Source organism: Pithys albifrons, chromosome 1 (genome assembly GCF_047495875.1).
Source record: "Pithys albifrons albifrons isolate INPA30051 chromosome 1, PitAlb_v1, whole genome shotgun sequence".
Taxonomy (NCBI): domain Eukaryota; kingdom Metazoa; phylum Chordata; class Aves; order Passeriformes; family Thamnophilidae; genus Pithys; species Pithys albifrons.
Genome location: NC_092458.1, coordinates 74,330,182 through 74,343,541, shown reverse-complemented (window position 1 = coordinate 74,343,541; position 13,360 = coordinate 74,330,182). Strand labels below are relative to the sequence as shown.

Genomic DNA, 13,360 nt, shown 5'->3' with positions numbered 1-13,360 from the left:
AAGCTGTACTCCATCATATTACTTGGCACTATAAGTAGGCTTCATCTAAATGTTCCTAATCCTTCTGTACTTCAAGAACCTACAAGAATAGAGCTGACTCCCAAGAAGATAGAGCTAACAGTTGGAGAAAGCATTGTCCTCAGTTGCAAAGCCCTTCACGACAGCACACTCGATGTCACTTTCTATTGGACTCTCAATGGGCAGCCAATTGACTTTGAAAAAGAAGGTGGACACTTTGAAAGCATCAAGGCAGTAAGTGACTATGCACTAGTCATCTGTGTGCTGTGAACTGGTAGAAATTTGCATGCTTTTATATGTCTCCCATTTAACAAATTCTGGACAAATTGAAAGATAACTGGTTTCAGTATCACTGGAAAGAAATATTAGCTATAGTAGGTGCAAAATGCAGGTGACCAGAATCACTCTAAGTAGTTTTTATCAAGGATATGTTAAACTTCTGCATCCTATTATTAGGATACCTGATATTTGTGAGGGAACTAAAAAGAGGTTTTCGTCAAATCCTACTTGCATTCTTCTTCTGATTTTAATACAGAAAGGATGCTGCTGTAAGCATTGAAATTCTTTCTCACAGATCACATGGCTGTTGAAATGCTCTCACCTCCCAATGCTTTACTTGCCTAGTGTGTATTTTAATATCTGCATAGAACTATATTTTATTTATCAGCTGCCCTATATGAGGTAGGTTCTAACCAACCAAACATTTAAGTCAATAAGAATCATATGGAAAAAATATCCATACCAATTTAAAATATTATCACTTGATTCAAAAAGAGTTTCATACACTCAAACGATCTGATAAAGTAATTCAACCCTTCACATGTAAAATGGTTTTAAATTTTCTTAGTAGAAAGAAATCTTTTCATGTAAACAAGTTTGGAAATAGAATCTAGAATCATTTAGCCCAGTCATCTCACTAATGAAATGTAAGTCAAATGTCCATGCTAAGTTAACAGGGAAAATGAAGTCCACAAAGGTCAGGAAATTTTAAAACTTAGTGCATCTAATTTGAGTACAATGTAGCAAAGTTAACTGCATTAAAAATCTTCTCAGCTGCAATCAATCTATTCTTCTGCTTGACTTTATGGAAGTCATGCTGCATTCATTTGGTGGTGGGTTTGCTTTTTAAAATTTGAATTTACTTCAATAAACCTTTTAATTGATCAAATTTTACTCTTCTGAACAAAACATTTTTAAATTGCATCAGTTGATCCTGAACAGAATGGTTTTTAATGGAGTATATTTAAGAACAATAATATCCTTTGTGTGCAAGTCACAGAATTATAGATCCATTTTTTCTGCACATACTGATGCTTTGTCAGATAAAATACATTCAGGTGTGCCTGGGTTTTGTTTATTCATTTTAAAGCCTGACAAATTGAACATTATTTGAATGGATTCTGTTAATAACAAAACCACTGTAAACCTCTCATCACTGGTTGCATTACTCATGCTTTCACTGTGGCAGACCCAGGTGTTAAGTATGATGAGCATCCTGATGCTTAATGCAGTGTTCTAAAAGCTATCTCCAAAGTAACATTTATTTGGGCTGTAGGTAAATTTTCACTTGCTAAAATTGCAGGCTTGCTAGCAATTACAATTAAAAGGAAAAGCTTCTCTAAAAAAATCCATATTGCTTTACTTGTTTTTAAATTATATCTGTAGCTTTTGTACAAAAAAATAATTGTTATCATTTTTCATACTGAGAAGTAATTTTTATACAGAATGAATGTGTATTTGCTGTTATTTACTGAGCTATCAAGGATTTAGTACCTATAGCAATTTAGGTGTTTCAAGAACTTGCCTGGCAAAAAGAAAAGTGTGGTAAGGATGTTAAGTTCAATAAAGCTGTACATGAAGGGAATATTAAAGAAAAGGGACCAACTGAACTCCATCGGACTGACAGCCACAGACTGCAATGTAGGAAAGGGAATCATCCCAAATATTGTGTATGCATAACTCCACAGTACATTTGATAGAAGAACAATAATGCAAAGAGTTATATAAAACCAGAATCCTTTGGCATTGGTAAAGTCTTACTTTGTCCAACAAAAGACTCAATAACTTTGTAGGATCTGTGAGGGATAATCTCTGTAATTAACAGAAACAATTTTTTATGGATGTCTGAATTTCCAAAATTTCCTTCTAGCAACACAATGAGCACATAGTACAGAAAATACAGACCTGTTTGTTTTTACTCGAATAACTGATTTTCTCTCCATTGTGCTAAATCTATAAGTCCTATTAAAAATTCTGTCCAAAATTGCCTTTTCTAAGATCACCACTGACCTTAATTTTCTCATGGAAGTATCCTTTTTCTACCTAAAAACATCTGATTTTTTCAGTAGACTTTTATCCGACTATTGTCATTACAACTCTGTGTTTGAAAGCCAATATTGGTTTTGTGGCAACCAAGCAAAATGATTTACTGTGGTTATCCACAGCCTGGTAAGCAGCAGCAGTGCTCTTGTATCCCTCACCTTGACCTGCATGAGTACTTTTCAGACTCAGGAAAGTGATTTAGTCTCAATAGCTCCTTGGTCTTTGATCTTAACTGAAACTGCCACTATGGGAAGCAATAAGAACAACTTATCATGTTATATTTTACAGTAGTAATTTGTTCACATGAAAGTGAATTGAAATCTACTGTTTTGTTTTCAAAAGGCTAGATAAAGATTGGACAATGCATTTAAGTACTGCCTGGCACTGCAGACTTCAATCTTGCAACCTAGAACCTTTGAAAATTCATACATTTGCACCTCTTCTAATATTTTTAAGTCACTCCTTGGTTTGTTTCTTTGGAGGTTTTTAGTACTTTAAGTGTATTTTAGAAGTTGAGACTAAAATTAGCTAAGCATTTTCTAAATAGACAGTGCTAAGTTCTACACTACATGGAATCAATTAAAACAGCAGGCAGTTAATAATAATGTCTTTCCTTTTTATCTGATGTAAACTAAAACACGGCTAATTAGATAGGGAGTTTATTTAATATACCCTCCTTCCTCGCCACATGAGGAAAAGAGCAATAGTTGTCAAAAGTCTTGTAGAAGATACATGTTCTGTGCACAGAGAATTTCTGTTCAGGGTAAAGCTGCCATATCCACCTCATTGCTATCAATTTGTTTTCAGTGTTTGTAACAATCCGTTCCTGCTGATGGAAGAGGCTGCACAAAGCCAGCACTGTCAACTCAGGTCTCCAGATATTTCAGCCCTATGCTGATTACCAGGTTTTGTTCATTTGTCATGCGACAGCAGTTATATATTTGAGTGATCAGAAGCAATTTAAAAATAAAAAAAAAATCTTTTTTTCTCATCAATAAAATTTTCTTGTAAATTAGGGAGGGTACAAAATGGAATTTGTGTTTTGTGACTGGCAACTACAAACCAAAATCCAATGACAATGAAGACCACAGGATAATACTGCACTTTACTATGTGTTGCTTCCAGGATATAAACAGATCTAGTGACCTGATTGAATTTATATCATGATGTATTAGAAAGAGACACTCCAAAACTTTCTTAGAATCGAACCACAAAACTGGTGCACACAAGTGATTATGGCTTTGGCTATGAATAGAGAGTAAGGGAGAGAGATGTAAGTAACATTTTATCTTGTTTAGCTTGGAAAAAAAGAGGCTGAGAGGAGACCTTATTGACCTCTACAGCTGCCTGAAAGCTCCCAGGTTTCCCAGAGGAGATTTAGATTAGATATCAGGAAAACATTCTTCTCTGAAAAGGTGGTCATGCATTGGAACAGGCTACTCAAGAAAGTGGTGGAATCACCAATGGTGAAAGCATTCAAAAGGAGTGTGGATGTTGCAGCTGGGGACATGGTTTAGTGGTGAACACAGCAGTGCTGGGTTGGACTCAATCTCAGAGGTCTTTTCCAACCTAAACAGTTCTATGATCTCTATTTTATTTTGGAGAAGGAAGATAACTATTCATTTTGAAAAATGGGAGCCTCTTAACATTCCTGAATACCAATTTCTATTAAAAACTATTGTAATAAAGAGGTCATTAAATACAGCCAGATAATTTTTACAGTGGTCTCTTCTTTTAAGGTATTTTATACCTTTCGTTGTTTACAAGAAGCATTCTAACACAAAAAGTCTTGGGACAAATAAAAGGTATTTCATGACAGTTCATTCTTTGCCCTGTTTACTTGCAACTGATGGATCATTTAGCTGCTTGGCACAGTGTTGTCCTGGGCTATAACAGCACAGCTGATTGTTTGAACAACTGATCAATATCAGCCTTCCTAATGCTACAGCCTTCCATTTACAGCTCTGCTGCCTGTTTTACACTTGCAGCTCTGCAGCCTTTCTCCCCAGCTGCTGTGGCAGTGTTTTCCAGAGCCTTCCTGACAGTGTTTCTCCCTTGCAGTTCTTACATTGCTTATCTCCTTGTTTTGCTCTTGAGGCCTCCCAACTGCAAACCCCCATCATGTTGTTACAGAGAAATGTTACAAGAAGAAGCTCCCACTGTCCTGAAACTCATCCCTACCTCTTGCTCTTTCTTAGTCTCTTCTTCCCTAAACCAAGCCACAGCATGCAGTGAAGTAAATAATGGTCATATAAATACTTCATAAGTATTATCCAACAATATATGTACTCAGAAGCTTAACAATCAATCACTGTGCAACAACTGCTCTTAATTAACGTATTCCAATTTACATTAACAAATAGGAAGTTTAAGCACGTCCCAAAGAAAAGATTACAACTCTAGAAGGGAAAAAAAAAGGAAAACAAATATTATCATCATCTTTCCCATTGTTACCTACTGTACTAAAAGGAGCCTCAAGAATAGAATACTCCTTCTGGCTGGCCACCAGGAAGAGTCTTCCATTTTACTTTTCTCTCTCTCATAATCGAGTTGGTTTATTTCTCAGCTAGTTGGCTTTCTTTGCTAGAGTTGGTGTGCGCCACCACCTATAGACCCTACTAATAAATCTCTGTCCTTGTAAGGCGGTCACAACACTCTTTGTGTAGCAGTTAGTGAAATCCCAATCACATGTCTGCTTTTTGCACTCCCTGCTTTGATGTCTTGTCAAAATGGCACATTTGTTCCATAGAGGTTTTGCTTTCATTTATGTTATCCTCTTCATCACTATCATCACCCTTCCACCCAAATCATATCTGTACCACCATGCTCTCTTTTTCCCCTCTTTCTGCATCTTTAAACAGAAGCACAGGTACCCTTCTTATTAAGTCTCTTCATCCTTTTTTTTTTCTCCTGGTAATAATGTCTTTGATACAGAACATGAATTTAGCAACATGATTGTAGTGAGCCTCTCTGTCCTGAAGCTTGCCATTTCATATCTCATCTCTTTTCTCTTTCCTTTCCATTCTCAATGCTTTTTCTATGATTTTTTTTAATCACTAGATTTCACAAAACTACCCCAGTACCTGACATAATACCTGATTTCTGACACTCATTTAACTTCACCTCTTTTACTACCTTCTCTCGATACAATTATTCAAACTCATTTGCACAAATTCAAGATGCACTTGCGGCATCTCAAGCTGACTCAAATCCTCCCTATCCACCACCAACAGCCCATCACTCTCTGACACCAGTACTCAATCAAAACAACTGTTTTCATAATTCTTGCCTTGTCTATGCAAACTGCTCAAAAATACTGCCACTGGAAGGGTCAGCACTTCTCCTGGGTGATTCTTATGGATTCACAGATCTGAAAACTTCTTACAGACAGGGAAAATGCAACTTATGTTTTATCAGGTTTCCCTCAGTGAACCCACATCAGCCTGAATACTACTATAGTATCATTATTAAACTACCACATACCATTAATCACAGCAAATATGATAACAATGATTTCATCATTTTTGTTCCAAATATGCTTATATGATTAAAAGACAAAACTCAGAGTATAATTTTTCATTATCACTATATCAATTGAGAAATCTGGTGCTTCTTAGCAGATTAAACATTTGCAATTTGTAATCATCATAAGCAGTACACAGACAAGTGGGTGATGTGCTCAAACCTGAGAATTTGCATGAAATGGCACTTTAATTCTCCTAAACACATTATGGACAAAATCTGGCTTGAAGCCAACAATTCATCATAATGTGCACATAAATTGTCAGGATAATTTAAAATAACCTTATTGTATTGCGGTTTTTCATTTACTCTTGATGGTGCAAAGATAACATTGCCATGAGGTTATTCTGTATGATGATTAGTTTACTTCAGATAAATTCATCAAAAATAAACTCCATTGCTATTCAAATATGGCAAAAAATCAACGGTCAAATTTTTTTCAACTTAATCTAACTGAATTCCATTAATAAAGTCTGTTTTGCTAAATCAAATAATGTATGAGTCAGGAATTTACCTAACCTGTGTGTTATATGTAAAATCACAAATATATTTTAAATAATCATTTAAGTTGGATGAGATATCAGTAACAACCCAGGTCATTTTTGCTTAGGATCAAATCTCAGTTCTGTTTACTTGCACACCATTGTTCTACTGTTCTCATTTTATACAAAATATAACCTTTTCAGACTTTTAGTACCTCCCAAGCACTCCCCTGTATTGAACCCACTTTGTAGGAAAGCACCCTCACCTTTCGCTGTCAAAAGATTTAGATAACAGCCTGCAAGCCTCGATAAACCCGTATAGTAATAGTAAAGAAATGACTCAAATACCCCTTAGACTTTCATCATAAAAGTTTTCCTGCAGTGGCAATCAGTGTTTGTTCACTCTTTTTTTCCCAATGATTTAAGCTTTCATTGAATCATGATCATTTGTACTAGTCTCAGTACTCCTTTTAGACATCTTCTTCCCTAGTAAAGAAGCAGTTTTCACTATGTGTTGCCCAGTTTGAGTTCCCAAACTGAATCATCTGCACAGTAATAGACAGACTTTCTTGTCCTCAGGCCTTTGTAGAGCAGAAGCTGAGAGTTGCAGGTCACTATGTCATCTTTATTGACTACCCAATATTATGAACTTCCTTCCCAATATAAATCAGGGCTACATTCAAAGAACTGCAGCTGGAGTGTGGAAGGGAGGTATGACAATCCATGTGGAAAATGAGCAGCATTAGAAGCAGATTAAATGAAATCTAGGATTGATAAAATGACAATAGATCAATAATTCAAATATATTTTCTGCATATGATTCTGTAGTTCAGACATGTGTGATAGACTATGTAATAATCAACCCAAAGTGTAATTCATCCATGAAAGATGTAGGGAGAAGGGAACAACAGACGCATTAAATGTTAAGAAAATGCTCTAGAGTGTAACCGTGAGCTCTGTTTAAAATGCAGGTAGATTAGAGATTGTTCGTGTGCAAAGCCTTTGGAAGAAAAGGTTGTATACTGAATGGAGCACCTTGGTCTAGAGATAAAAACTCAGCAAATGAATGGACAGATTAACAGGGAGGTCTCCTAGCAACTGGCTCAGGACAATGAACTCCCTCTCTCAGGAAGAATAAGTTTAATTCTCTTCACTAGAAGAACCATATGTAAAAGTTACTTTATTGCAAAGCAGCTCACAACCTGAAATAGATCCATGTACAACTTCCTCTCCGTGGGGATATGGCATGGCTGAAGAAGTAATAATTCCTCAACAGTAAATTCTCTGAAATTTTTCGTTTTTATTCCTCTGCAAATCCCCAGTTTTAGGGCTATGAGTGCAAAAGACAAATCCAGTTAGTTGATTCTTATTGAGCAAAGTATACATATTATATGTTCCTTGGGGCCTTTTTGAGTTTGGGGAAGTATCTCCACATCAAAGCAAATGTTAATGTACAGGTTGCACCAATATTTTGTAAAAAATTGTTCTAAGCCATACCTTACAAGTAAAGTTAATTAGATACATTGCAGACATTACTGTGACCTCAAACAACATGCCACACTGGAGCAGAAAGAGACACAGACTGACAGCATTCAGCACTGGAGCTGCCCAGGACCTGATGAATGGGATTCTTAGGAGTGTAATATGAATGATCACAATAACTTGTTGTCCTACAAAGAAACACTAGTCATGGCAGATAATATTGTTATCCTTATTATTATTTATTTGCTGCTTAATGAAGACTAGCAGTGTCCATAATAGCTGATGCTGACCTTGAATGTTTAATTCAGCTTTCCTGAAAATCATTGCAGGTTAGTTGTTGAACCTACTTGTTTTGATTTGTTTTAAGTTTTAGCTTTGGTAAAGTTCAAGATGTATTTTCCACAGTAAAAGCATATACTGAAAAAATACAAATACTTTTGATGCTTTATTCAATGGGTAATACACGATACTTAGAATATCAAGTAATATGGATTTTTCTGATAAAATGCTACTTGGAAATAGTGCACTTCTTGTAAAATACTCCCTGCCACAGAAAAGCATAAAATCAGTGAAGTAAAAACCAGCTTTTAAAAACGTACACTTAATAATGTCAAAACTTAGATCATAAAATCATAGAATCAACCAGCTTGGAAGAGACCTCTGAGATCATCAAGTCCAACCCTTGATCCAACACCACTGTGATTACTAGATCATGGCACTCAGTGCCACATCCAATCTCATCTTAAAAACCTTCAGGGATGGTGAATCCACCACCTCTCTGGGCAGGCCATTCCAATGCCTGATTACTCTCTCTGGAAAGAATTTCTTTCTAATATCTAACCTAAACCTCCCCTGGCAGAGCTTAAGCCCATGATCTCTTGTTCTACTGCTGGTTGCCTGGGAGAAGAGATCAGCATGAGATGTGGAGAAAGAAATTTGAACACCACTAATTTTAACTTAGAATAAAATTTGGACCAAATGGTTGCTGATACACCAGGCTGCTCTAACTCATTTTAATACAAATGAGAAATCTTTCTACTCTGTTTACATCCATGTCATGCAGTTTTTGTCTTCCCCAAAGGAGAGACTATGTCTCTGCTTTTGCTGAATCATGTCTTTTTTTCCACTGAGAGAAGACTAAAAGCAAAAGACAAAGTTTCTGACCTTATATACTTTTCTTAACGGAGTCTCTGCTGCATTCTCACTTAGCAGATCTTTTTAAACTGAATTGTAATTGCTAAAGTTTAAGCACCAGCTGCAATGACAAGGTGCAGAGATTTCCACAGGACTTAGAAGGCCAGCACATCAGTTTAACCTCCTTCAGCCCCTGTAACTCCTGCCTATAACCTCTCATTACAGGATAAACTACTCAACAAAATATTCTGTCTTCCAAGACTTGGAAGGGTCTGTAAAATTAATAAAGATCACTTTATAAATGCCACTGAACAGCAGTAATGTGGTATTTTTTTAGAAGTCCTGGTCAAACATAGCTCCTACTTATCTAAATGGAAGCTAAAATGTCTCATTATTTCCAGTGATCAAGAATCTAATGTCTGAGCCTATATCTATCTCTACTAAACAAAGTGAGTTTAATATCTTTCCACTCACACATCCTCGGCAATGCTGGCTGCACATCATGTTATGCTGTAAGAAAAGTGTTTCATGGGGATCTGTTGTATTGCACTGCTCCCCACTTACAGCAATGATTCTTTCAATTGCTGCATGCCTGTCCAGTTACACAGGTGTGCAGATGAAATACATATATTTTTCCTGATAAGAACATTAAGATGCACTGTCATCAACCTCTTAGAAGTAAGAGTGACAGCCAAGATTTTGAACTGTTCCTGAGCAATGTAATGAGACAGTTGCTATCCATTATGCTATTCCTCCCACTTAACAACAAAACAGACATTAAATGTAAATTATTCTCAAGAAAGGACAAATGTGGACTGATTCTGGGCTTATCCTTCCAATAACTATCCTTTGTACAAAGATCACTAATCATCTTGAGTAATTTATGTTTCAAAAGACAGTAAATGCTACTGTTAGATGACTTAAAAATATATATCCTGAATTTGATTCCTGGTAGGAGTGTGTGCTCTTCTTGCATTTTAAGCTGTAAATTACTCAGATATTCTTTTCCACTGCTGTGATTTCTGATATGCCAGAGCAAGAATACAGGAATTACATTATGGCCTGACTGGTCTGAGTATCTTCCCTCTAGCAACATCATTATCTAGGCCACTTCAAAAGGCAAAACACTCTCTTGGTAATCACGCTATTAGATCTACAGAGTTATTTAGCTATAGATCATACACATATTCACTCTGGTCTCATAGGCAGCCTTGATGTCTCACCTCTCTTTTCCTTCTTTGCATGTGAATATTCTTCAGTAAAGATTTTTACTTGATGCTGTATGGAATATTATGACAATTTTAATTCCAAAACTGCAAATGAAAAGGAGATTGGTTGAAGAATGTATGCAGAGATGTGCTGAAAAGGAATTCTTCTGTCTAAAAAGAAAACACTAAATTATAGAAGACCGGGTCTTGAAATGAAACCTATTTTCTCTTGTCATTAATGGCCTTGGCATAAGAGAGAAAAGTATGCAAATGACAATTGTATGGTAAAAAACTGGACATTTTACCAATACAGCAGATAATGAAAGTGACAGATGGGAACAGACAAGAAATGTAATACTGCAAACACAAGGTCACGCACATATGAACCATTGGTTATAAACTGGGATCTCCTAACTTTCAAATGACTGAGAAAGATAAAGATCTGGGTGAATCTACATGAGCACAGAATAAGTATGTGCCAAAAAAACCCAAGCAAATATGAATCTAGTTGAAGTCAATGACAAATGTCCAGCACAGCTAGAGTAGTGAACACACTTATATCCCTAGTAAAACTCTATTTTGAATGCGGGGTATAATTTTACTCACTCAGGATCAAAATTACTCAAATTAGAACCATTGCACAGAACAGAAACATGTAATTCAAGGAAAGACTGTCAGTCTTTGCTTGGTTAGTAAAGTAAACAAAATACGAGAAGTGAAATTCTTACACTCAATAAATTCTTAAACGAGTAGGTAAATATAAATACGTGGATATAATATATAATATATGATATTACATTACTATAGCTACATGGGAATCCCTTCTAATGTGTAATATATAATTTCTAATATACAATATGTTATTTATGGTAGTTACAAATTAATATAATTATTACAACCATACTGTATAATAATTATTGCAATACATTATATCATATTATATTATTATTGAAACTGTCCTGTACATGATATAAATATTTTATATCTCTTTTATATGAAATATTACATAAACTCTAGATAATGTAATAGTGAATAGTTGAATAATATAACTAGGGGTATATAATACAATATAAAATATATTCATATAACACAAATTAAATATTATTTTATGTCATTTTATAAAATATGTATTATATATTGCAGATTGTATTAGTGTGATAAATATATATTACATGTTACATAAATATATCCAAACCATTAATCATATGTAATCTATCATGAATCTTATACAAACTCTACATTAACATTGAAAAAACTTGACATGAGAGGTTTACATATTGTACATATTAGCAATGATAAGGTAATTTAGAAATATTTCCTGGACACTTTATCTATCCTCAGTTAATTATTTCCATTTGACTAGTAAGAGAAAAAAAATGCTTTGAAATTAACAAAAACACTTTTGGTAAATTGCCAAAAATTATTTGTACTTACATTAAATAAAAAATTTGCAAGCATTTTTAGGTCACATAATTGAGGAAGCAAACTGTAATTGCTACACCATGTGGTCAGTGTGTCTTCTGTTTTCCCTAGCAATGAGCATATTAGATCTAAAGTACATATGGACTTGGGTTCCCTAAATCTGATGGAGAAACTTTTATTGCCTCCAGAAAGCTTGGGTATAACAATGATTTTTACATTGAAAATCTAATATTACTTCTTGAATTTATGAAATAATACAGAGATTCTAAGCAAAAGCCATGTTTTCTCTAAAAGTCTATTGTACTTTCAGATTTTCTCTTTTCTGCTCATAATTTTGCATCATTGTATTTGCTGTTTGATAGAATTCTGAAAAATAAAAATTTGAACTGGTTCTCTTTTTACACTTTCTATATACATTTTGCATGCTTCAGATTTAAATACATATAGAATTCAACAGGAAGGATGAGAACCTGTTCATATTGTCTCAATAATATTTAGCATTAACTTCCTCTACATTAATAAAAATCAATCAATATTATCTTTCAAGTTATCTTCTTAAATTCATCACAGTAGCAAGACCTATTCCTAATTTCACTTCATTATAGCAATGATGCAGAGGAAGAAAGTTTTGAAATTCTAAGAGGACTTCTTTTAATACCAAGGAGGGCATCCAAAATATTTCTGTTCATCTCCTTAATGAGTTTCTTTGCGCTAGTCTGGAATAATTCTCTTTAAACATGCAAATATGCACAGTGTGCTTTAAGCAAAGTCAAAGTTATTAAAAACCTGAAATCGTCTTTTTTAATCCCTGTTAATAATTGTATAAATGCAATGTTCTGATAATCCTCACAAGAAGGTATTAGGGCACATACATTTTGTAAGATGAAAGCTGCATTCAAGAGTTGCTCAAACAATACAAAAACATCCTTGTGAACTACCTTGAACACAGATTTACTGTTTTAACCTGGCACTTCATCCCTGTTTCAGCAAGCATCCTCTGCAGATTTAATGATCAGGAACATCCTCCTGATGCACGCTGGGAGATACGGTTGCAGGGTCCAGACTGCAGCGGATACCGTGTCAGATGAGACAGAGCTGCTTGTTAGGGGTAAGTGTACTTGTGGTCCCCCCCAAAAACACAATCACCAGACACAGTTGTTCCAGGGAATTTAAATATGGGAGCTTCAAGGACAGCTCTGCCTGATCCTCAAATTCTATACTACTGAGCCATTTGTGATTAACCTACTGTCTTTGAAAGCAGTTTCACCATAAACTGACCTGCAGACATTGCAAAGAGAAACAAAAGACAGTTGGTTAATGGACATAGTTTTAAGAGAGGTTGCAGCACAGAGGGTATGCCAGATTAGCTAAATGCAGACAATTAGCATTCAGAGACCTGTGTAAGGTAGGTTTGGTGAGTTCTGTGGTTTTTGTGTGATGCTTTCACGTTTCATCTTATGGCTAAGCCATTCTCTTGTGTTTAGCAGTTTAGGAATATTCATTTATTTTCTACAAGGAGGGACATGCAACCTTTGGTAAAATTATGGATATGAGCAATGAAACAAAGGCCCTGTAATATGACAAGAATTTGGGGGGTTTATTCACACATGGAATTGCTACCACCAGCTGCTGACTACATGTTTAGACCTAGTCCTGTATTCTGTCACGTCGCTTTACCTGTCATTTAACATTCCAGGTTGTGCACAGAAAGACAGTCCTTTTCCTGCAGGATCCCAGATCATATCAAGGACACCAACTTGTTTACAAAAA

General features: G+C 35.3%; 1 protein-coding gene across 2 annotated transcripts in view; it reads left to right on the top strand.

Annotated features, from left to right (window-relative positions):
* The window catches only part of CNTN5 (contactin 5), a 619,546-nt gene that overhangs the window by 556,453 nt on the left and 49,733 nt on the right, over positions 1–13,360 (top strand). For both annotated transcript variants that reach the window (XM_071555265.1, XM_071555257.1), the window contains 2 exons: positions 77–252; positions 12,578–12,698. In XM_071555265.1, the coding sequence (XP_071411366.1) occupies positions 77–252; positions 12,578–12,698 (297 nt within the window). The remainder of the gene's footprint in view (positions 1–76; positions 253–12,577; positions 12,699–13,360) is intronic.